This window comes from Alligator mississippiensis, chromosome 4 (genome assembly GCF_030867095.1).
Source record: "Alligator mississippiensis isolate rAllMis1 chromosome 4, rAllMis1, whole genome shotgun sequence".
NCBI lineage: Eukaryota > Metazoa > Chordata > Crocodylia > Alligatoridae > Alligator > Alligator mississippiensis.
In genome coordinates, this window is record NC_081827.1 from 118,424,615 (window position 1) to 118,449,506 (window position 24,892).

The following is a 24,892-nucleotide window of genomic DNA, read 5'->3' on the forward strand; positions in this document are numbered from 1 at the left end:
GAACCACCAATGTGATGTCGCAGCTGGTAAAGTGAACAAAGCTCTGGCTTGCATCCATAGATGCTTCTCAAGCAGATCACAGGATGCCATCCTCCCGCTGTACTCTGCCTTGGTGAGGCCACAGCTGGAGTACTGTATCCAGTTCTGGGCTCCACAATTCAGGGAGGATCTGGAGAAGCTTGAGAGTGTCCAGAGGAGAGCCACGCACATGATCAGAGGGCAAGAGAAGAGGTCTTATGAAGAGAGTCTGAGAACCATGGGACTCTTCAGCTTGGAAAAGTGCAGACTTGGGGGGGGACCTGGTGGCTGTCTATAAGTACATAAGGAGTGTGCATCAGGATCTGGGGGAATGCCTGTTCACCAGGGCGCCCCAAGGGGATGACAAGGTCCAACAGTCACAAACTTCTGCAAGACTGTTTTAGACGGCACATAAGGAAAAAACTTCCTTACTGTCTGATCCCCCAAGGCCTGGAATAGACTCCCTCCAAGGATGGTACAAGCACCTACTCTGGACTTGTTTAAGAAACATTTGGACGCTTATCTTCCTGAGATCCTTTGACCCTAACTGACTTCCTGCCCCTGGAGCAGGGGTCTGGACTTAATGATCTTCCGAGGTCCCTTCCAGCCCTAATGTCTATGAAGTCTGTGTTTGATTTGTAGTACTCTAAGAAAAGTTCTCTTTTTATAGAATAATAGAAGTGGTACTTCCCCTCCCATACTTGGACCCAGAAAATAGCTTACTGTTTATGCATTTTAGCATTCGTGACAAGTTGATTTCCTTTCCCAGGCTTTCCCAAGTGCCACAGATGGTCATTATACTTTCTGGCCGAGGATGGAGTGCTGTCCTGCTGTGAGCACTCAGATTTTGGCCTTTCCTTCCCCAGATAGCTGAGGGAGGGACTTGGTGGCAGTATGGCATAGGCCAAGTGTGTCAAACTCACTGAGACCACAGGGCTCCTTGTGGGCTGGATCTGGACACAGTAGCAGTGGCCGTGGTGGTGAATGCAGCCATTGCTTAACCCCTGCTGCTGACATGCGTGCCCAGTGGGTCTCCATACAGTACTCCAGATTTCAGCTGTGGACCCCTTCCCCAAACTCCCAGCCCCTCTAGGAGCCAGACAATGCAGCTCTGCAGGCCACATGTGAGACACTTCTGGCCTAGGGAAAGACTTACCTGCAGTTCCATGAGTCCACCATGAGATGGTTTTAGTAAGCTTTTGCCTCAAACTGTGGAAAATGTGCATCTCCCAGCTCTGGGGAGCAGGGGTTTGCATTCAGAATAGACAAAGCTACAGGTAAGGAAACAAATTTTATCATCTTATTTAATTTTTATATCTAAAAAATACAGTTAATTTTAGACTTTCCATCTGGCCCCAGTTAATCTAGCTGTAGGAGCTCCGCTGCAGGGTTGCATCTGTGGATGAATTGACAGAATTGCTCTAAATGTCATTCATTTTCTATTTTTAAAAATACCTATGAAATTCTAGCTTTATCCTCTTTATTTTCAGAATAACTCACTCTAAGGCATCACAAAAACTGTTATTCTTGTGTCCTAAATAATTCCTCCCTATATTGTATTTTCAACTAAAACTTTGGACAGAGATTTTCAAACAAATAAAGGAACAAAATTATGATTTATTGTTACCTAAATACTTGAGGTCCAGTGTGTTTTCAGCTTGGGACCTGAATGAGACCCTTGATTTTACCCTTCCCTTCATCCATCTCTTTCTTCCAGCATTGTGTGCGCCCTGAAATGGGTGTTTGGCTGGTTGGGGTGTGTGTGTGAGTGTTTGTGTGTTGGCAGCTACATACTTCAGTGAGCTGGTCCATATAAATCTGTGACATTTGTGGGGAAGCTGACCTTCCAACTTGAAGTATTTTATTTTGTGAGTTAAATCTTTGCAGTGCAGTACATGAAACTTAAGCCTTCCCCATACCAGTGCCATTGAGTTTTCTTTCACTGAAGACCTTCAAATCCTCAAGATCCATCCAGCTTTTTCTTTTATTCTTCCTATTCTTTATTTTCTCCCCATCCCAAAATGTGCTACTTGTTCTCGGAATTAATATCTTCAGAGAAATAGATGAACTTCTGTTCAAGCATATGGCTTCCAAAAAAAATCTGAACTCTGTTGGCACAGGCATGAGGGAACCAAACTTGCATAATGAAGCTGTGATACTCTGCATATATTAATGCAGTCTAGTGTTACCAGAGGCCTCTCATTCTGATTTTTAATCATTGAACCAGCTTATTAGGCTTTATGGCTAGTCTTAACATAGTTAATGATGACTGCAGTGGTGTTCTATTCAGCTAGCACTTTTCTTTGTCAGCCTTGTACTTTGGTAGTTGGGAGCAAGCCCACGTCTCAGTTTTAGTAGAACCTTGTCTGTTGTGAGCATCCTGATGGGTTTATTTACATAGTTTTTGTAAAACAACCTCCTATATATTTTTTCCTAATAACTTTGACTGTCCTTAGTTGTGATCTGAAGCCTCTGAGAAGGTGTAAATCAGCTCAAAATGGTGGGGGATCTAAGGAGCCGGATTATGACAGGGTGGGGCCCTAAGCTAGGGGTTCCCAACCTTTCCATGCCATGGCCCAGCAAACTGCGGACTGGAAACGGCTTTGGCTGCGGCCCAGCAAACTGCAGAGTCCCGCGGCTGGAATTTCAGGCCAGAACACAAAGTTACTTCCACCCCCTGGGTGGGGAGGTGGGCCAAACCTCAACAACAGGCCCTGCGTGAGGAGTCACGGCCTCTGCGCCCGGCTCTGCGGGGCTGCGGTTTGCTGGTCCGCGATCGCTTCTGGTCCGGCAGCCGCCGCTTAGAGGCTCCTCATAATGTGAGGAGGCCCTAAGCTATAGCTTGCCTTGGTTTTGCCTAAACGTGGCACTGGGGATCTACCGGACTCCAGAAGATGCAGGGCATCTGGTGGAGTGGGAGAAAATATCCCTCTTTTTGGAAGAGTAGTTACTTTTTACTGTGCTGTTGAGGTCAGCTTTATTTTATTGGCCAATGCTGGCTGGTCATTATTTTTCAAGTTAATTATAATTTTAAAATATTAAAGTGAAGTCTTGCATGCCTGAGTCAGATTTGCATTCAAAATTCACAATGTTTAAATTAATTTCTCTTTCCTTCCCAGTCATTAAAGATGTTGAATTAAACAAGGCCATGTGAAGATCCCTATATTACTCAGTGTGTCCCTTTATCCATTTTCAAATTCTGCTTGATTAATTTTCCTTTACTGTTTTTTTCTTAAGTCTGTTTCAGTTAGTCTTTAATCCAGATAATAATTTTAAATGTGTAATTTAAATTGAATTTCCAGGTAAGGTTTCTGTCAAACACCAAATACTTTAGTAAAGTCCCAAATATTTTGCAAGATTAGTAGACTAAGGAAATAATATTTTTTAAGATAATAACCTGGTATTTGTTCTCTTATAGATCCAAGTTGCTTATTTTCTTATGTGTGCTTATGTTCATTCCCTCACAATAGTATCTGAGTGCTTCACTGAGGTAAAGGATTGTTGTTACCAATTTATAGGTGGGGAACTAAGACACAGCAAGAATTAAATGACATCCCAACGGTCATACAGGAAACCCATAACAGGAACAGGACAGGAACTAAGCCTGCATTCCTCAATTCCCAGTTCAGTGTCCCAACTCCCCTCCTCCATTACAGTTCCCTTTGACCATAAGTGCTAACTTTGAGTTTTACGGGTGGGTGCTTGCATGTAAAATACAAACAAATCCAGTGCTCAACATGACTGAAACCAATATTACTTTAAACTTGGAACATTCCTGTGCCGAACTCCACACAAGCACAGAAGAGGCAGTGCATTATTTCAGCCAGGCTCTGCAGCATCTGTAAAGATTGGGCACTTTAGTGGGGCTTTTTTGGCACTTTTATCTAATAGCCAATTGAATTGGTTCTAGCTAAATGTGCCAAAAAGCCCTGCTGAAGCACCAAACTGGTTCTTGACACTGCAGAGCCAGATTGAAGTAATGCACTTCTGCTTTCAGTAAAAGATGTTTTTTTTTTTTAACGTCTGCAAGCAGAAAGCAGCTGTGGCTTGTGAGAGCTGAACACCTACTAATCTTTTGGGTGGGTGCCTGGAGCGCCTATGTATTTGACTTTCTGATATATGTAGAGAAGTTTTTAAACTTTTTGTTAGCCTGATCAGGAGCGTAAGAGTCTTTTCCTTTTTTGGCTCAGTGTGAATAAGCTCTGTGGTTTTTTGGCATGCATTGTAAAGGTTAGAGTGCTTGTCTGCTGAGTTTTTTCTTTAGGGAACTCAGAAGTGAGTTGTAGTGTGTGTAGGGGGTCAGAATAAAGGGTGTTACTTGCATCAGAGTGGTAAGTTAGGGGCAACTTGCAAAGCCTAGTCTTGGAGTCTGCCTCTAATGCTGCAGTGTTGCTTTTGTCAGGCTTCGCAAATGTAAACTGGGGTGGGGCACTGGCAGAGAGAGTGAGATGGGCTAAGAGAGAAAGTATGTTTTCAGGTACAGTAAAGGAGCAATAAACAAAATATGGAAAGAGATCAGAAACAGGACAAAGTACTTGGATTCATGCATCAGGAGCAATATGACTAGTGTACATACTGTTTGCAAGCAGCAGCAGATCCAGGAACAGGGCAAGTAGCATGTGGCTCTCCTCCCCCCCTCACCCCCCAAGCTTCCCTATGCTATACATACACACTGAGCCCATCAGCTGCTTGGGGCTTTCACATATTCTGGAGCCCAGGGGGTGAACGCTGCTGCTTTTGGCCTTTCCCCTCCCTCCCTCTCCCCTCTGAATTCAGCATCAGGGAAGGGAGGGGATGAGTGGCAGCAGCAGCTCTCACGTCTTGGGCTCTGGAGCTGCACAAAAGCAGGAGATCTGACCAGACCCTAGGCCAAGAGTTCACATATGGCACAGCTGAAGGGGGGTGCAAAGCAAACCTGCCATTGCACTCCCTTTTATCCACCCCATTTGTGAGGAATGGAGGAGGCTGTCTCTGAGGAAGGTGGGAGGGTGCAAGTTTTTGAAGCAAGACATTTCTGGGAGCAGAACTGGAAAGGTTACACCCTCCAAGTAACAGTGGGCTTGTCTAGGCAAACTTGATGAAGAGTAAGTAGAATTTAGTGAAGAAGCTAGAGAGATTAGAGATGGATTTAAGTGGAAGTGAATGAATAACAAAAGTTGAAAGGGACCAGCGCTGTAAAGCCTGCCAAATACCCTTTAGGCTTAAAATTACTTTATTTGGGAGCAGAGGAAACGAACTGAATCTGTGCCTGTTGCACATACTTTTTACTGAGCCAAATGTCACATGGTAAACAGTATTTTCCATCTGTTCTTTTTCAAGTCTCATTTGTAATCACACCCACCTTTAGGTGCACACTTCATTTTGAAGATGGCACCAAGCTGAGTATGTGACAGTAGGGTAGAATCTATAATTAAGTGTGATATTGTTGCAAAAAAAGCTAGTAGTTTACCAAGGTGTGTAAAGAAGAGTATCACATGCAAGGCAAGAAATATGATTTTTCTATTCTAATGAGGCCTTACCAGCAGGGATCTGGGTTTTCTGTTTGCCGTGGTAAACCCAGATTTTCACCTTCAAAGGAGAAAAACACAGGAGCAGTGGGTTTCCCCTTGCAGGCTGGCAGAGTTCCAGGGGGCAGCTGGGGCTTGGGCACTGCTGTGGGGGGCAGGGGGTGTGGATCCAGGTCCCTGACTCTGTAGCCCTGGTAGCTGGGGGCCCCCTCTGGCAGGACTGGGGAGTGAGGGGCAACAGCAGGGCCTGGGGGCTGTGGCTTGGGAGGGAGGGGCAATGGTATGGGTAGGGCACCAGCATATCAGGGCTGCTCAGTGCCACAAAGCAGTGGCGGGGGACAGCTTTAGCTGGACCTGTGTCCTGGTGAGTGAAGGGGGCAGGGGGACCTCTGATTTTCCATGATAAACCCAAAATCAGATACCAAAATGTATAGGTATTTACAATTTATTTTATTATAGTGATTGAGGCACTGGTAGGCTTCCAAATTGCTTTAACATTGTAAATATATCAATATTTACAAGTTGTATTCAACTGATACATACGTGTGTGTGTGTGTGTGTGTGTGTGTGTGAGAGAGAGAAAGAGAGAGCTATATATACACACACAGTAGAGTTTCATTTTAATCGCAGATTTGGGTTTTTTTAATCAGAGAATCTGCAAGGTTTTTATCATCAATTTTTAAACAGAGAAAACCAGGATCCCTGCTTATCAGGAGTGTTGTGTCCAGGTTTTGAGTACTGCACGTCAGGAAAAACAAATTGGCAAATTGGCTGGATATCTAGAAAATATGATGTATGAGAACAGGTTGGACGGAGGGAGATTTATTTAGTCTAGAGAAGGTTGAAGACAATATGATGATATATGACTTCAAATACTAAAAGGGTGTTTTAAGAAGGTTGCTTATGAGTTGTTTTTTATGTCTGCAGGGGACAGGACAGAAGTAATGGGCATAACTTGCAGTAAGGGAGACTAAGAATTTTCTAAGTATAAGTCTGGGTAAGCACCGGAACAAAGACACCTAGTGAGGCTGTGGAATCTCTGTCAGTGGGTTTGACATGCAGGTTAGACAAACATTTGTTGGTGATGTTTTAGAGGTGATCTTGCCTTCCTCAGGGGGTTGAACTAGACCAGGGCTGTCTAACTTTGCTGCGGCCAGACATTGCACTCAGTTTCAGGAAGCATACCGTGGAGGTTACACACTGTGGGTGCACCCACTCCAGCATCCCTCACACACTGCACCAGTGGAGTGCAGCCAGTGGCATGTTGTCCTTCTGTTACATAGACCTTCCCCATGCAGTGGGAGAGGCAGCCACTGGGGCCTGTTGGTTGCATGTTAACCACTCATGGCCTGCAAGCCACCAGTTGGATAGCCCTGAGCTAGGCAACCACTCAGGGTCCACTTCAGCCCTTTTTCTCTGCTTCTATTTTTTTGTTCTTAAACAGGGTGGATTTGATTTAAATTTGATTTAAATTCCCACTTGCAGGGAGCCTTGATTTAATCATTATTTTCTACAAAAAGTGCATTCTTGTTGTTTGTTATAACCTTCATTCAAATATTCCCAAACAACGGTCTCTTTTATAGCCTGACAAACCTGCTGCCATGATAGGTTTTCCCTTCTACCATACCATTCCCTCACTAGATCTCAAATCAGTGAAGAGGCTATACTCAGAAACTTATCCCTCAGAACTTGTGGAATATTCTCAAAATGTTTCTCTCTTGTTTCTACTGCCCCTCCCTCCTTGCATTTAACTTCAGACTCCTCTTCCTTGCCCAGATCTACTCCACCCCCAACAATCTTCTGTTCATTTAACTTCTTGAAACTTTGCACTTTTCGAGACAGACAAGGGCTTGACTGTGTACACAGACTTGCAGAGAGACAGTAGGGCTGATGGGTAGGTAATCAGGTCTGTTGTCTCTCACCTCCATATACACAAGTCCACAGTTTGAGAACTGAAACTCAGCATCACAGAGATGCTTAATAAGATCTTCTAGACTGAGCACTGAGTCCCACTGGGTAGAGCGGTTTTCTTTAATCCTTACTAATATATAGAGGAGCCTCTGGGAACCCCATAACATTGGGCCCCTAGTATAGTCCATGGCCTGTTGTGACTTATTTATAAAGCTTTTCTAAAAAGGTTACATGAACATATTGCTTCAAATAGTATATAATTAGAAGTTATAATCCCAATTCCATGATAATCTTTGAGTTCTAATACGTCTTAAATTAAAACTATCTTTACATACTTAACAAAAAAGCCCCCAAAACGATTTAAATACAGAATTTTGTTTACATAAAAAAAATCAATATTTTAAAAATTGTTGATTTTTACCCAGCCTATTCTCAAAATGAGCTTACTCTTTCAATTTCAGAAACCTGGACCACAGAGCAGTGGTTCACGACTTCTCATCGGGTGGTAAATGGGAATCTGTAGAGCTGTACTTGCCCCAGTGGGGAATTGTCAGTTTTCATGCACCGTCTCTCTCTGAGAATTGTAGCCCTGTACCAGACTTTTACGATAGGCATAGTGTATTTTACTCAAATGAAAAAACAGCTTTCCCTCTTCACTTGGCATAGCTTTTTTGTTGTTTCTGTGGTTTAATTTAAATTATGATCAAACTTGTAGGCGATATGAAAAATTGGAGAGTTAACAAACAAGGACCCAAATCACGTACAGACTGAAGGAAGAGATAAGAGCCACAGATTTACAGGTAGCATAAGGAGATTTATAGTGTTAATAGAGATGTAGAGGTAGTTCAGCACTAGACAGGCAGTACACAGTACGTATGCTAAGCAAGCAGAAGGTGAAACCCATCTCTTACACCTTTTTTGTTAAAACACATTAACTTTCTTTCATCTGGTTTCTGTTGTCTAAATATTACAACTTACTAAATGCTGCAGGGAAAGGTGGGATCCGTGGAGGAGCTCTATCTCGAATGATCCGTTTTCAAAAACTCCAGTAGGTCTGTGCAGACAAATTACCCCCCTGCCCGTTGGTTTTGTTGCAAAGCCTTGTGATGCTTCCAGTCTGTCCTGAACATTGTTACTTATCAGTTTGATCTGTGTTCTTGTTTCTTCTAGGGTACTGTCTTTAGTTTGGATTCTGAAGAGGAGGAATACCCTGGGATTGTAGCAGAGGACAGCAATGACATCTACATCCTAACCAGTGACAACTCTGGTCAGGTGAGCCCCCCGGAGTCTCCCACAGTGACTACATCTTGGCAGTCAGAGAGCCTGCCTGTCTCCTTGTCAGCTAGCCAGAGCTGGCACACAGAGAGCTTGCCAGTATCCCTTGGACCTGAGTCCTGGCAGCAAGTAGCTATGGATCCTGAAGAAGTCAAGAGCTTGGACAGCAATGGAGGTGGTGAAGAAAGGAGTGAGAATAACTCTTCCAACTCTGACATAGTACACGTGGAGAAGGAGGAGATACCGGAGGGGATTGAGGAGGCAGTGGTGTCGGCTGTGGAGACTGAGACTGTTCAGGAGGTCTTCCCAGAAACCCCTGTGTCTTTGCTGGAGGTAGAGCCTGAAGCTGTAATTTCTGCTATTGAAAAAGCAAGCCCGATGGCACCTTTGCTTGCAAAACACAAGGAAGAGGGGAAAGTAGCTGAGGCACCTGTTGAACCTGAAATCCCTGTGTTGAGTAAATCTGCCCAGAAACCAGCGTTGTCAGAAGAAAAGGCTGCGCCAGAACCTGAGAAAATACTGCCTCCAGGAGAGGAAACAAAAGTGGGAAAGGAGGGCCGCTTGGAAGAAATGGAAGAGAAATCTGCCGCTGCAGAGGAGAAACCCATCCTGTTGCCAGAAGGCAAATCTATACTGCTGTATGGAGGGGCTGCTGCAGTGGCCATCCTGGCTGTGGCAGTGGGAGTAGCACTGGCGCTGAGGAGAAAGTAGCAGGGCTTCGAGATGGAGGCGGGGAGTGGGCAGGATCCAATTTTTCTAAAGGTTGAGCTGCCTGCTGTTAATTGAACATTCATGTAACTTAAATGGTGATGGGGTGAGGGTATTCAATGTGCCCAAGGCTATGGACAATCATGTTTTTAGTGGAATTGAGTGGGGACTGTTTTTTCCCCCCCCAGAATTAAAGTACAGGGGTATTTAAAAAAAAAAAAAATCTATAAATTTAAGAATTGTAAGTGTGGGTGCTGAAGAAAGGGGGTGCTTGTGTACTGAAACTGGAAGAGAGAATTCCCGGGGAAGAGAGAGCCAGCTGCTGCTAGCCCCTGGGATTTTTAGTTTGCGACTGACCTGCTGTTGCAGTTATGCTGTGTAGTCACTTCCTTTCGCACCTCCCGAAAAACAAAACAAAATGACACCTTAATCCTGTAGCGTGAGGCTGGTCTCCCTTATGTCTCGGCTTCCTCTCAGGTACTGCACTTCTCCTTATAACCTCCCAGGTTCCTTCTAAACCCCAGTGGGAGAGTGCTTCTTCTATACCTCTTTATCACACTTATTTAGCCCCAAATACTTCCTGAAGCCCCATCTTGTACAGATGCTGCCTCTCTATCTGTATTATCTCTGAGCTCTGATGTTGTCTGGAGAGAAGTGCAGAAGAGTCCCTCTGTGCTGCCAGTGGAGCGGTGGGGTAGGTGTGCTACAACTGTTTGTTGGTCTGAGAACACCTCTGCTTCCCCGGCCCACTTTAATGACACAGTTCATTTACCACAGACATGGTTCTTGTGGGAGTCACTCTGCCATTTTGACAGTGATTGTGATACTAGCGCTCATTCAGCAGGTAGAGTATAACACCCTTATGTTTATAATTGCATGAAGAAACCTGAGCAGGAGGTTGAGCCTTGCCAGCTGATGCACTCGGTGAAGCTGAAAGGTTAAATGGCTGCTTTGTCCTTACCTTGTTCCCTAGCTTACTGCTGTCCTTCACAGGGTAAGTACAGAGGATGTTCATAGCCTTCACTCAGCCTGGGTTGTGACAAACAGAGAGAATCTCCGTTGTTCCAGGTGTAACTAAGGCAAACAGCAGTGAGCCTTTCTTTTCTGGCCTTGGCTCCTGGGCCTAGGGGGAGCCAGCACAGTGCAGTCTCTTTATGCAGCTCGTGGACAACACAGAAAGAATCAATTAATGTAGCCGATGACAGGTGAAAATAGTGACAGTGCAGTTACTTTGGAATAAAATAACCTAGCCACTGATCACAAACTTTGTTTGTGAATGGTGAAGTCTATACTGCAGCTTTACAGATGTAGTCTCAGAGTCCCCAGGAAAATCTGCTGCCTTCTTTTGGAAATTTATCCTGGCTCTGTGGCTTAGACAGGTGATGGGAAACATGAGAAAGTAAAAACAAAGCCTCATGCAAGTTAAAGGCTTTTTTTTAGAGCCTAAAAAAGATGTTATTTCTAACAGCCTTGATCGCTGTCTTTGATGCGATACGCCTGTTTCTGTTTCTTACAAATCAGTGGGCTGAGAATGAAGAGAACATCATGCATTTCTTATTTTATTTGTTTTCAAATGAAATTAATTCATATCCCTTTTCCTTTCCTCCCCCTTAGGGCTCCTAATGCTGGCAGTCCACAGGAACCCAGCAGAGTTCAGGGATTTTGTGCTCTAAACTTGTGCTAGGGTGACTTCTCTCGAGAGGGCTCCAGGGGTTGGAGGGAAGTTCTAGGTGAAGGAAACTTTTTAGAGGGAGAGAATCTGGTAGGAGAGGGATTGTACAGCTGGTGCCATTGCTGTGGAGGGGGCCCGCTTAGCTCAGGAATTTTGCACTCTTTCTGCTGATTATTACGGTCTATAAGCTGGACTGCTTTTACCCCATGCACAAGTGGTGATAAGCTGGCCTTAGAAATCTTTTTGCTGTGTTGTAAAATTAACCTAGTTCTTCCTTCCCTTATCTGGCCATGTCCTGGTGAGATCCTCATTGCTGTGAGTGTGCACAATTGTCATAGTAAGTTCTTCCCCGTCTTCTGTTTTTTGCGGTACACATGCAGCAAAACGGCACTGTGGCTGTATTCTTGCCATAGTTGCCTCTTCTGCTTTTCCCTATAGACCAGTCTGGTAAGAAAGGTTTCAGTATTCCTTTTGTCACAGATGTGAGAGTGGTTTTCAATTTGTCTTCATTTAACTGATCTAAAATTAAGAACATTTTAAAATGATGACAGGAGTGTCATCATTTGGGGTAGTCTGTGCCCTAGCCAGAGTGGGGATTTGTTGTTCAGTGTCTGGTTTGTCTTGTGTATCAAGGGGTGCTTTACCTGTGGGGTAGGCTCCACTCCTCAGTAGTCTGCCAACACCAGGGGAGTAGATCTGTTCTTACCTCTGGGCTGGTGACTCCTGCTCTCTCTGGGGATGATGTTCCTTGGGTGGGAGTACTCCCGTCCTTATTCGTGCAGTGGGTCCTATCACTGCACGAAGGTTTGCTTCTGACCACGTTCCGAGTATTTGTGTGCAAATTATGAAATGTCCTTTTATCCCATCCTTTACTCATCAATCCAGTAATAGGGGGACAGGACACAGGTTACTGATGGGGGGACAAAAGGTAGAGAGTATTTCCTTTCAGGCCAGAAAAAAATCCTTATCATGGTGATACTCCCCTTGATGCAAAAGTCAGACAGGGCTGTAAAAGTGGAACAAAATGTCTTCCATCGCAGTCACACAGATTACTCCTCCTTTTTGGTTTCAACTATGAAGATTGTTCTCCATCTTGAGCTCTTATTGGTAAATGACAGTTGAAAAAGAGTATGACTCCCTCTCCCCCAATGCTTATGCTCTATATTTATTCATTTATATTAGTATGTTCTAGGATCTCCCCATCCACTAGAAATGGCCTGTTACGTATTTGGGTGTCCAAGGGCTCTACTGACTGCTACCTTTGAGGTCTGATGCAGCTGTAGCCAGCACCAGCATGGAACTGACCCAGAGAGAAGCAGGAAGTATAGTGTTACTTGTCACCATCTTGGAGGGCCACTTATTTGTTGTAAGGTAGGTTGTGGTTTAGGAACCACGCACAGTTCTGGACTGCAGGACTTACCGGTCTGTCCAAGTCGTGTGCTCACCATCTCTTCCTGGTATAGTTCTTAGAATTGGTAGAGGGGAGACACTAGTTGCCTGATTTCATATAATGCTCTATTAAAGTACCATTAGTTTTGCTTGCACCTCCCCTTCCTCCTTTCCAAAATTAAGTGCCTCAAAATATGTCCCAGAGTGGACTTTACCTTAACTAAACTTCTATCTTGAACTCTTTTTTTCTTCTGTTTACCCTTGTCTGCTGCACATCCTTAAGCTGTGATAAAATCACTAACCCCTTAGAGTCAGAGCCACAAGAAGGGCTTCCACTCCTGTGTTCAGCATTGTGGGGCCTGACTTTGAGGGTGCCTCCATGCCCCTAGCAGATCTTCCCACTTAGTAGAATCTGCAGCCCCAGGGCTCCCTGTCAGTGCCTGGGGAGAGTTGGAGGCTGAGGAATGGGGTCTCACCAGCTGGCATGTAAAGCAGGGAGTCCTTTCAGCTGACAAGTTGGAAATGCACGAGGCAGGGTCTGGTTTACCCCTACATCAGGCTGCAAGAAGGCACTTTCCTCTACTTTAAGCTTAAGTGCTGTGACCTCTCTCGAGGAGTTAGCACATAAGCTAGCCTATTTTCACAAAATACAGGTGGAGTAAGAGGAGTAAGTGCCTCCCTTTTCTGTCCATTAAACAATCATGGGAAAATGCATTAACAGTTCAGGGACCAGAACCTGGGGCAACCCCAGTGAGTGTCCTGGCCACTAGGGTATAGGGATTTGCTCCTTGCCTCCCGAGTTGTGAAGTACCCAGTTCTGGCAGTGAGTGTGCAAGATGTGCTTTGAGATCACTTACCAGATTGGGCCTTTACAGCACTTGGATCCAGAAAGCTGGCATCCTGCCACCTCAGGAAAGGTTAGGTGTGACCTCAGTACCAAGCTGCTCAGCCCTGAGCGGAGCTGTGGCAGTTCTGGGCTTGGCCTAAGCACCTGAGGAACTTTAAAGTCATGTGGAGTTTAGGTGCCTCAAGGGCTGGGCAGTGGCTGAGCTGGCATTTCAGGGTTACAATTTGGCCTTGGGGGTACATCCAGTAGAGGATTTAGGTGCCCAAGTGATTTGGTTTTGGTGATAGAGCCAGGAATATAGAACTCAGTGCTTCTGACTTCTAATGCATGTTTGCTTACTGGAGCCAGCTACAATTACAAGAATTCAGGTACTTGCTCAAGCTGCCTCCATCTGTTGAGTAGAAAACCCCCCAACAGATGGCTAGAAATTACTTTTGGAAGCATTTAGTATTGCAGATAACAATAGATGCTTGCCAGGGCTGAGGTTTAACCAATACATAAACGGCATTTTTTTGGAGAACCAAGAAGACCATCCTAGTAGAAGAGGAATTCTCACTTAATTTGGTGAGGAAAATAAGCATCACCATCTGCTGCATCTACTTTGACTGTGCAGATAAGTTCACATAGTGACTGCAAATGTGGGGGAATGGGAGTGAGAAGGGTGAGGAGGGCTACTGTGACAAACCTGGCAAGAGGCTGTTTTTTTCCAAGCCTCCGTCTAGAGAACATCTCACTCTTAGAACATCTGCTGTTTCTGCTTAGAGAAGGAATTTCACAAGTTAGCACAATCCAGTTGCTCTTCTTTTCAAGCACCTCCTTACAAACAGACAGGTAGTGCTCTATTACCCTTGATAAAAATGAGAGACTTAGTCTTAAAGGAATGAAATGCAAGGTTTAGCATTTTTATAAATGATAGTAGTAGAAAAATGATACCTTCCAAATACTTAAGTCTTCTCTACACTTAAGTTTTGCTAGTCTTGTTATCACAACAGCAAAACCCTCTCAGGGTAGACCACTGTTCAAAGCACTTTTTTGCCAATGGAGTTTCATCAGTGAACCCAGACAAGCCAAAACTTGAAAAGCAGGGTTTTGGCATAAATGCATCTCCACCAGGGCTTTGTTAGCATAGTGCTCCCCCACACTGTTATGCTGCCAAAACAAGTGTAGACTTGGCCTTTATTATTCTTCCTTTTAAATATGAAACCTCAAAGGACTCTCTACCTTGTCCCTCTGGATTACATCTAGCGGAATGATTCGGCTGTATTCTCTCCTCTACACATTCCCCTATCCTGCAGGTCACAGAGGGGAGGAATATCAGTATTGTTCACCTCCAGGAGGGTAAGGCTGAGAGCTGAGGCAGCGTGTAGACTCGGTGAGATGCGCTCTTGGCAATGAGAGGCAACATTAGCATTGCTTTGAGCCTGGCTATTTTGGTGCTGTGCTTCAGAGTGCAACTGAGATTACCAGAAAAGGGCTAGCCTGTTTTAACTGAAGCACAAGCCAATTTCTTCTGATCCAAGTAGTTCCCAGATCTCTCACAGGGCAGCTACTGAACATAGCATGTTGGAGCAGGTAACTAAAGCACTGTTGTAGTTGTGAGCAGTTGTTCTTGGTTTGCTGTCACATCTGCCAAGGTTAAGATAGAGACCTGTTGATTAGTTATATAGCTGGGTAATGATAACTACAGCAGCTTGATATACGTCATCTCCAAGAAAACTGAACGCTGGTTATATAGTTCCTGGCCACTTTTTCTTTCTAAAGGATTGTATGACTTTAACATACCTTCTATTTACAGTTAACCTGTTCTAGGTCTCTTAGGCAGAGTGACTTGCTCCCCCATAGTTAGCAGCCTGAATTTGTACTGTAAAAGAAATGGGAGCTGTAGTTAAAATTTATATCAGAAACTCCTCTTGATGTGCTGGGGTGAGGCGAGTTGGTGAGAGAGGAAGGGTGAGGGACAGTGGCCGTATGGACTGAGCAGGCTGGAAGGCTTGCATCATACTGCTGCTGCATGTTAGGGGTTTCCTCCTGGTTTTCCAGCTTCACAGTAGTAAGCTCTCATTCAAATAATGAAAGGCTAAACGTCTACCTGGACTACAAGACTGCCCCTTGAATAACAAACCAAGAAGCAAAATGCCATGTCCATGGATTAAGAGCCTATCTTCCTCTATATTTACAGAAACAAGATGGTAGTCACTTGACTTGCAGGAATATCAGGCTCTGGGGCTGGGCTGACTCGGTATGAAAAGATGTCCTGACATCCAGCAGTTGCTGATTACTCAAGGAACTGTTTTACGTTGATTGTTCCTTTAATATGCAAGTGCAGCACACTATGGGGGGAGGGGGAAGAGCAGGGAAGCCTCTTGTGCCATTTGGTTTATAAAAGTGTTTCCAGAGCTAAAGGAGTTCTCTCCAGCTCCACTGGTTCTTATTCAGCTTAATTGAAGGGGGTATGTACATTTTCCTCCCCAGTGGGACACCAGTGTAAAACCATGACCCCAGGTTGCACTTTAATAAATGGTACAGTTTTCCAAAAAAAACCAAACCCAACCTAGCGTGGACTATTCTTGCATTAATTTCCTAGAACATTATAGGCACCAAGGATGATAGCAGATAGCCAGAAAGATGCTTCAGTAACCTACATCTAATCCCACTTCAGTTAATGTGCAGGCTTAAATAGCAGACTTTTTCATTTAGTTTCACTACTGCTAAAATGTATCCATTCCTTGTTCTCCTCACCTGGTGCCTGCACAGCAGGAGGTCCTAGGAAAAATGTGATTAGATTCATTCTACAACCACCTTTCAGTGCCAGTAATTGGGGTGACTTCCCTTTGTAAAACTTGGCACTAGTTATTACCATAGATCTAAACCCATGAAAGCCTTTAAAGAATGTAGGAACATAAAATAAGTTGAAGGGGTTAGGGATTCAGGACAGTGGTTTTAATGATGCCTTAAAAGCATGGTTTAAAGATGGACCCTTCTGCAAATTCAGACTACCACAGCTACATTTATAGCAGAGCTGACAATTTTATTTTTAAGTTAAAATTAAAGACAGTATTTACAGGCAGTGTAGATGTATTGGCCTGGCTTACAGAGAACTACTTCAGGGTGAGACAGTGCCTTCCCGGTAAGCTGAGCAGAGGTGCTTAACAGGATGAAAAGAAGCTGCCAACCTCCTAGTTTCCTTCTCTTTATAGTAACTGGCTACACATAAAGCTGAAGTGTGTTCTGCTCAAGTATACCCAGTTTAGTTCACTCCCTGATACAGTCTGACCACTTTATAATCTGCTTCTCCTTTGATTGGGAAGTTTAGTTTATCTGGGCACAATTTGTGGGTAAAAGAGAAACACCAATTGCTCCAGCGGCAGAGAATATCTGCACAAGCTCATAACACACACAGGGGAGTAAAACATCAGGAAAAAACAGGGCCTGGGAAAGGCTTTGCAGCATAGCTGCTCACTCCCACCTCGGGTCAGGATGATGCAGCTACTTAGAGCCCAGATGATTGGCACTGCATTGGAAATGTGCTGAGACTTCACACACATCCATCCTCCCCTCGTGCACAGGATTTGGGCTAGTTTCAGCTTCAAGGAACACCTGAGCATGATACCAACTGGCATTTTTTCCTGAGATACAAAGATCTTCACCTGCACTGAGTCTCTGTTGTAAAAAGCATTGTTTTTAATTCTTTCTTACCAAGTATTAAAAGTAAGGGCAAGCATTACTCTTACATGTCTCAGACTAGCAGAACAATCATGCAGCTAAAACTACTGGTGCTGTTTTGCTACTCTATAAAAGTCTAAAAACAGAATAATGGGTTTCTATTGACATGTCTCAACCGCATCACAAAGAATGGTCCTTGAGTCCTTTAGAGTTCTAGGCTGTAACCCTCTCCAAGCCTGTGGATGGCACCAAGGTCTCATTCAGCTCTAGAGAAACAGAAACAAAACAGTGGTTTGGTTAGGAAGGACAAGACGTCAGGACAGATTTCACTGAGAGGGTGCACACTGCCCTTCTCTAAGAGGGGTTGTACTTAGCCAGAGGAGGAGCAGGTCACAACATTCAGTAGCAAGGGAGCTGAGAGATTTCAGAAAGACTGTCAAACCCTTTTTTGCTTTACCTCTTTGTGGAAAGGGCAGAGTTTAGGTTTAAGGCAGGCTCCCAATGCTTCATTGCTGTCTGTGATCTAGTCCTCCCCGCAACCCATTTTCATTATCCTAATGAAACAATTTACAGTGCATTAGTATGCTTCATGCCAGTGCACCAGATTTCTGTTACTCTATGACAGCGTATCTTTTTTTTCTTTTGCAGACCCCTAAAAATTTCAAATGGAGGAGTGGATCCCTTTGTATTTTATAAGTGTAGGTAAATTATACTTGCAGATATTCACTTACCTTTGACTGATCATACTAGTCTTTCATGGACCCCTTAGATGCAGTCTGCAGGCCCCCGGGTGGGGGGAGGGGGATGTCTGTGGACCACAGGTTGAAAACCACTGCTCTATGGCCTTGTCTATGGGAGTTTCATATGCCGGATGGAAGAGCAATCCCCCTCTTGCGTAGCAGCAGTTACACTGGGAACAGTTCTTTTGCCATTATAGCTCACACTGACCAAAGTACTCTTGCAGGCTAAGATGCCTCTCATCTAGGCAGGTTTGGCAGTAGAGTGATGGCGCATTTTCAGGTCACAGCCCCCATCACCCCAACTGTCCCTCCCAGAGATGCTCCTCGGTAGATATAGTGCAAACCTGGGTAAGTCACAGTTCTGTTCCTGACATAGGAACCACCAACGGTTAGTGAGCAGAGGTTACTGACCCACCTGCCTGGGAGGTGTACTGGTAAGTTAGTGGCACTCCTCCAAGAGGACCTATTCTTTTAGGCCTTGGGCCAACCTCACAAGAGGATTGAGGACTGCAATGCCCAACTTCCCTTTGTCATGGAATCTGTGCCTGTGACAAAGCAGTCCACCCCACAGAACAGGAGCCATGGCAGGCAGTGTGGTGAGGGGGAAGCTGCTTAAGGTAACAACAGGAAGTATTGGGCAGAGGGACCCTACTGTGAGCCAGAAGGCCTGTATGTCTAAGGCTTCCCATTCCTGATCCCCTCCCCCTTGGACTTCTGAAATAGGTGGCTACATCACTGTTCTCACCATGCTAAAGGTATAGGTTCCTCTTATGCATGGTTACTTATTTTAAATGTTCATGCAATCAGGAACTAGCCCTCTCCCAGGTGCATGTCATTTTGTCCCTGCCCTTACAAGGCCAAGACTGCAGTATCACTTCCTCTGGTTCACTGCATTACCATGTAATGTAGAACAGCTTTCACAGGAGAGAGAGAGCTGAATGAACTCTACTGTGCTGGCTGAAGTCTCAGGCCTTTCCAGGGAGATGCAAGTTCAGATTCCTTCAAGCAGAGGAAACAACTGAATTGGGTCCTTCCCCTTTCGGGTGCATACGATCACCAGGGAGCTACTGGATTAAAAAGCAACATCCCAGTCCCTCTGCCCTGGCCTCAGAGAGCCTGACAGCTGAGCAGCAGGGTGTTTTAGGAAGACCACTAGGCTCCCTGGGAAGTTTTACTAGTAACAGCAGGTATATTTCTATAAACCTTAAGCATTGGCAAGGTTGGGCTGCAACTGAATGGGCACTGGGGCTAAATTTTGGAGCCTTTTACATCCCTTTGTGCATCTAGCCCCTTATGCTGAAGCTTTTCAGGGTAAGCAGGCAGGAAGCATGAGGTGTGAGACTTCAGCTGTACTTAAATGAGAGTTTAGTAAAGTCTGCCTGGCCTGGGCAGTAGGCTACAGGCTGGTGGGTACATGCATGGTTACCTGAGCACGTCACGGAAAGCGCGCAGCAGGAGCCTTCACACCCATTAGCACCAACAGCAGAGGGGCTAGGGTACTTGTCCAGGGAACTGGAGACTCAAGTTCTAACCCTGCTCCCCCAGAGGGAGTTTGCACCTACACCTTTCTGGCCTCTCAGCACAGTATTGCCACAAGCTAGCATAACACAGGTCTTTCTCTGGGGCTCTTTCTGAGCACTAGGCAGCCATGAGAAGGAGATATATGGAGTCAGGATAAGAAAACGCCATAGGCTGGCGCAATGAGAAGGATATTTCTCAGGAGGGAGCATGCTCCTAGAGGGAGAGAGATTTCCCCCCACACTGCATGGCCTCCAGCTATGTTAGCCAATGCAAGGGGCAGTGGCACAGCACTGGAGCAGGCTGGGGATAATGCCTGTCCTGTGGCATGGGGCTTAGAGTACCCCGCTGGGAAAGATGCAGTTTCAACCTCACGTCCTATCCCTTCTGCCTGTGTCAGCACTAACAGCAATAAAGGAAGAGTTGAGTTGCTCTTCATGACTTGAGCAGCTCTCCTGTCTCCCTCTGCAGGAGCAAGGACATTATCTTACCCCTTCACTGCTAAGCAGCAGTAGGTGTAACAGAGCTGAACCATCAACACACAACACCTAGGATGGGAGTGTGTCAGCAATGAAGCTAAGCTCTTCAGTGCCAGACAAGCTGGTAGTTGAATAGGTGTCTGCCTGTTTGTACCTCCCCCTCACAGCCAAGTGCACTGTGCTAAAGTCTGAATTAAAGTCTAATGAGAGAGAAGCTGCAAATGGCTAAAGAAGTCACCTCCTCCATACCAATTACCCATGGCTCTTGCTGCGGCTGGCTCAGTTGCCAACAGCACTAATACTTTAGCAGACAGACTAGAGCCCCTGTCAGCTCCTGTGCCTATACTGCAGTGGACAGACCCCATGTTCTCTAGGTATGCAGCTGCTGTAAGATAAAGAGCCATACTAGGTCACCCCCAGCCCCCTACCTGGCCAGGATCATTCCCTAAATTCCTGTGCCCAGTTTGCCACCATCTTTGGGGGACTCTCCCATGGTTGGCACAATGGTCCTTACCTATCAGATGATGTTATGGATGTAGTCATGGAGGTACCGGTTCATGTAATTCACAGTGGTGCTGAAGACCCGGTGTAGGAGGGATGGCACGTTGTTCACTACTTTTTTGGCTAAAACCATTGCCAGCACCAGCTTGGCTTTCTCCTGGTCCATGTCTAAGGGGATGGATTTCAGGACCTGTTCCACCATCTGAGACAGACACCTTGTTATTTCCTGTGCCAGGAGGAGGAAAGACTTGTGTCACAAGGGCACCAGTTTCCACACAGTCCAAGACAGCAACAAACATTCCCCACTGTGCTGCTATCTCAATTCCCTTTGCAACACAACCAGAACGAAGCACAGCCAGGGCAGGATTTCAGCTTACCTAGAGTGAGAGGTTGCATCAACCCTAACAGAAACAGAAGCTGATTTGACGTTATCTTCCAACCCTTCTTGTTCAGCCATTGGTGTGCAGGGTTTGACCAGCCTCAAAGGGGCCTGCAGGGTAAACCCCCATGCTGCCATAACTTGCAGCGGAAAAGGGCTTGGAAAAAACTTCTTATCCCAGACACAAATGGTTGAGTAAGCCAAAGCCAATACACGTGGTTCCAAGAGGACAATAGGTCCCCATGGAAGCAAACAGAAACTTGCAACTATAGATCCTTCCAAGGAGGAGAAGGAGAGTCTAATGTCTCAAGAACAAGAGGAGAGCTTGGTTCTGCTGCAGCACCCAGCTCTGTAGTGTCACAGGGCTAAAAACACGCCTGTCACTGGTTGTATTGGTTAAACACAGGCTCAGTTGTGCATGTGACAGGAGCAGAGGAACAGCCACTGCTGACCATTGCCCAGGGTCTGATTTCCACCTGTTTCACATGGTACTGCAAACACGCAGCGCATCTGACAGTCACCCAGCAGAGCTGTAAAAGGAGTTGACTGCTCAGGACCACATGCAGCACAGGAAGGGTTTCAAAATGGCTTTGCTGAGTACATTTAGAGGGACCCATGCCATTTTTATTAAGTGAAGAATTGCTTGGCACTAATTTACCTCACTGGAGAGATTTGCATTCAGGAACTGCTGCACAAGATCATCTACTGGTCCCGCCTGCATCTCAGCAGCCAACTGGTCCCCAATCTCAGCCAGCTGAGCGCCAATGATTCGGTAAATTTCCCCCGTCTCAGAACCTAAAGTCAAGATTTGAAGCAGGATTTAGTTCATGTGCAGTTGTGCCCCAAATTAAGTTTGGTGTAAACAAGCGGATGGAAGAGACTGTTGCTGTCAGCTTCACACAGCACTGCTCCACATCAGCTGTTGTATGCAGTATGTCAGCTGCCTCAGCATCGATGGTACACAGCCACTGCTGGAGCATAACACTTTAACAGGGGAGTACACCAGTGCCACAACAGCTCTGAAGAAATGTCACACCACTCGGATGGCACTGCCAGGGAGTAGCACACAGCTATCAAACTAAATTTGGCAAACTGGCTCAGAGGCACAAGCTTTTGCAGGCAACAGTCTACTTTCTCAGATGCAATATCACCTGCTTGCTAGTTTGTGCCTCTGAGCCAGTCAGTCTCAGGTGCTATGCTGCCCTGCCTTCAGACTAACATGGCTACCTACCTCACAACAGAAATTTAACCCAGACACAGCTTCTAATAAACTCATAGTCCCTGAAGGAAAAACAAAATCCACACGATCTTTTACGACCTTAAATCAGGATTTTACCTCACATCTCTTCTACATACAGCATCTTTGTCTTGCAAACTTTCCCCTGATCCTGCACTGGGACATGAGCTCAAGGCTTATTACAAGGGCCGAGTGCTGCATACTGTAAGACCAAATTTTCTGAAAAGATGATCTATCCAAGCAATGAGCCACACCCAGCCCTGCTCAGCATCCCAGTCTAAATAAAATTACAGCCCAAGGTGGCACCTTCATGGCACCTGGGGGGAGGGGGAAGATCACTGCATCACAGCCCCCTACTGTTACCATTCCTATTTTTCCACCAGCCGTTGGATATTGCTTCCCCACCATACAAGCCTAGTAGAAGGGGCCAGCTTCAGCCCCAGGAGTCCTTGCTCGGTAGGCCAGCTCCTGAAGTCCTTGTTCCTAAACTAGGTAACAGGTGCCAAATATCCAAACCAGTGGCACACCTAGGGCAGAGCAAATAAAGCAAGGGCTGCGAGTGCCGACTTGGGAGAGGTCAGGTTGGGGGCAAAGAGTGGCTGCTGCTGGCTACCATGCAATCACAAATCACAAGCAGTGGCAACCAGCCGTTGCCACTCCCCCACCCCCGGTGTCCCAGGTGCTTGCCTGCACCCTTACACTGCTGATCCAGACACTGCCCGAGGCACAAAGCAAGGCTTAAGGGAGTACACCCCTTGCTTGCAGCAACGCCACTGGCTTAGCCTCAGGCTCCATTTTAACACTCCAGAAAGATGTGGCACAAAAAAACTACCTAAGGCCTGTGATTAGTGCTCTAGAAATAAAAGGCACAGAGGTGCCAAACACCAGCTGAGCAAACCCCACTTGTCCTCATCAAGAACATAACAATTGCCAGTGGAGAAAACACTCTCTGGGTCAGTCTGCTACAGAAGAGACGAGCTGTGCGTATGACGGCAAAGACACAGACCTGGCTCGCCATTTTGGAAATGGCCGCTACGGTTCCCGTCTGTTTGAAGCTCTCCATCATCAGAAAAAGAATGGAAGTCTCTTCTATGGGGCACGCACTGGGGTGTGTGTCTGCAGCTCAGAGTCTGCAGCTTCTCCTTGAAGGCACAGTCTTGGGAGTTGTCCAGGAAGGAGTACAGGAGGAGGCTCTCCAGCTGGCTGAATCCATCGCTGTATGTGCCCTAGAAATAACCGGTCAGCGTTAAACCAACGGGCAAGGAGGCAATCTGGCTTGACATGAACACGGCTGCCTTGTGACCTCCTCCAGAAGCCCTGACTAATGTTACCCAGTGAGTGAGACTGCAGAGTCATGTGGCGGCATTCTGGCTGCCCTGGCTTCACATACTACAGGGAAGCAATCTGGTGGTAGAGGATCACTCAATCTAGGCAGCCCTGTGCATTCTGGGCTGCAAAGATGACATGCCTGGTTAGAATGAACCATTAAAGAAGAACCACATGTGCACGCCCACATTCCCAAATCTAAGGTTAGCAGCCGCTTAGTGTGTGTATCAATTATGCAGTTTCTTGATATAAACGGATGCCCATTCAGTACAAGCAATGCTAAGGGAGGATCCTCGTGCCTGAAGAACTGACTCTGAAGTTACAAGCCTCCCTTTTCATGCCACCATGTGAAGGGGCCCAGCCAAGTCAGTAATGACCAAGTCCGGATCACTGCAGAGAACTGTGGCTGCTAGCTGGGACAGCGTCAGGCAGAGCACTTTGAATATGACCTCACACATGTAGGCGCGTCCATCTTCACAGGGCAGGGAGCATTCTGCCTGCACATACGGCCACAGGAGGGCATGGAAATGTGGTGCTTGAAAAGCTCAGCTACAACCAGGAGCTATGAAACAAGGGCCTAGACACTACTCCCCTCCAAATGTTTAAAGGCTAAATGCACTTCCTGGCTTATAATGACTAGTGATGCTGAATGCAAAAACTGAATTATCCAGAAAGTAGGGCTCAGTCAGCACTTTCTAAAATGAAGGCCCTTTAAATGGTCTCAGATGGGACCCCAGAGCTGAGGCCTCTTCAAGACCCCTAGTCACCTCTGAGAAGTTGGCCGTGTAGCACTGAGAGAGGCAAAGCCTGTATGGAACTGACCTGGTCCATGGGGGCTGCTGGTATGGGGTGGCTGCGTCACCCTTTGCTTTCTGCCCACACGCTCTCTTCCTACAAGACAAAAAAAAAAGAATGCCAATGTGTCTGCAAGCCCTTCAGCTCAGACTGCCCCATCGGGCTGGCAACCTGGCCCCACTTTGAGTCTTCCTGGAGATACCCATGCCTGGGATGTTCAGGCAGGCTTCCCCATTATAGTCTGGCAGTCATTGGTAAGGCTGTGAACACTGGGCTGGTCCAACACAGAGGCTCCTACTTAGGGGTAAAGAGGGGTGAGCTGTGAGGATACAGCACCTCCACCCTCCTTGAAATGAGCCAAAGGTTCTGGCCTTCCTGTCACATGCATGTGCATGGGAGCAAAAGGAGCCTGCGGGCTGACACATAATGGCTGTGATGAGAGCAAAGCCAGAGGTCTGTCCTCCTTGGCTATTTAAGAGCAAGCCTTGCCTCTTGGCTTCTCCATGTTGTCCAGCCCCTGTCACAAGGATAATTTTGGCAGCCTAGCACTAAGAAGAGCAGTTGCCATTAGCTCTGTGACACCCATTTCACCTGATGTATTTTAAAATAAATCCACCGATCAATCTTGTGCCTGATGCTCTCAATACACTCACTGGCACACCGCACACATGCATGCACACAAAAACACAGGCAAACAAAATAACCCAATAGAAGTTCCTGGCCTGGTTGAGAGCCAAGTTATTTGTGTCCTGCCGCAGGCCTCCAAGAACACTTAATCAATGCTTCGTAGCACAGAGGAGCCACAGAGAATCTGCTAGGGGAAAACTAACCCACCATCTAGTTACCAGACACATGGAGGAAGGCAGCCTCCCACACGCCTACAGCTTCCCCTGCTGGAGCAAGAAGGGGATTTTAACGTAAGTTAAT

General features: G+C 46.0%; 2 protein-coding genes across 8 annotated transcripts in view; one reads left to right on the plus strand and one right to left on the minus strand.

Annotated features, from left to right (window-relative positions):
- BCL2L13 (BCL2 like 13) overlaps window positions 1-15,872 on the plus strand; it is a 97,881-nt gene extending 82,009 nt beyond the window's left edge. Inside the window, exon 7 of the mRNA XM_014609226.3 lies at window positions 8,607-15,872. Within this exon, the coding sequence (XP_014464712.2) occupies window positions 8,607-9,422 (816 nt within the window). The 3' untranslated portion in view covers window positions 9,423-15,872. The remainder of the gene's footprint in view (window positions 1-8,606) is intronic.
- A 462-nt stretch (window positions 15,873-16,334) lies between these two features.
- Window positions 16,335-24,892, minus strand: part of LOC102574347 (BH3-interacting domain death agonist) — a 33,938-nt gene continuing 25,380 nt past the window's right edge. For 5 of the 7 annotated variants that reach the window (XM_014609268.3, XM_059726534.1, XM_019489422.2 and 2 more), the window contains 5 exons: window positions 23,993-24,061; window positions 22,851-23,070; window positions 21,266-21,402; window positions 20,242-20,454; window positions 16,335-17,256 (listed from right to left, as the gene is read on the minus strand). In XM_014609268.3, coding sequence (XP_014464754.1) covers window positions 20,245-20,454; window positions 21,266-21,402; window positions 22,851-23,070; window positions 23,993-24,001 — 576 coding nt within the window. In that variant the 5' untranslated portion in view covers window positions 24,002-24,061 and the 3' untranslated portion in view covers window positions 16,335-17,256; window positions 20,242-20,244. Of the gene's footprint in view, window positions 17,257-17,447; window positions 17,545-20,241; window positions 20,455-21,265; window positions 21,403-22,850; window positions 23,071-23,992; window positions 24,062-24,892 lie in introns of all 7 variants that reach the window. The other 2 variants (XR_009461806.1, XM_019489423.2) reach the window with 2 other exon arrangements.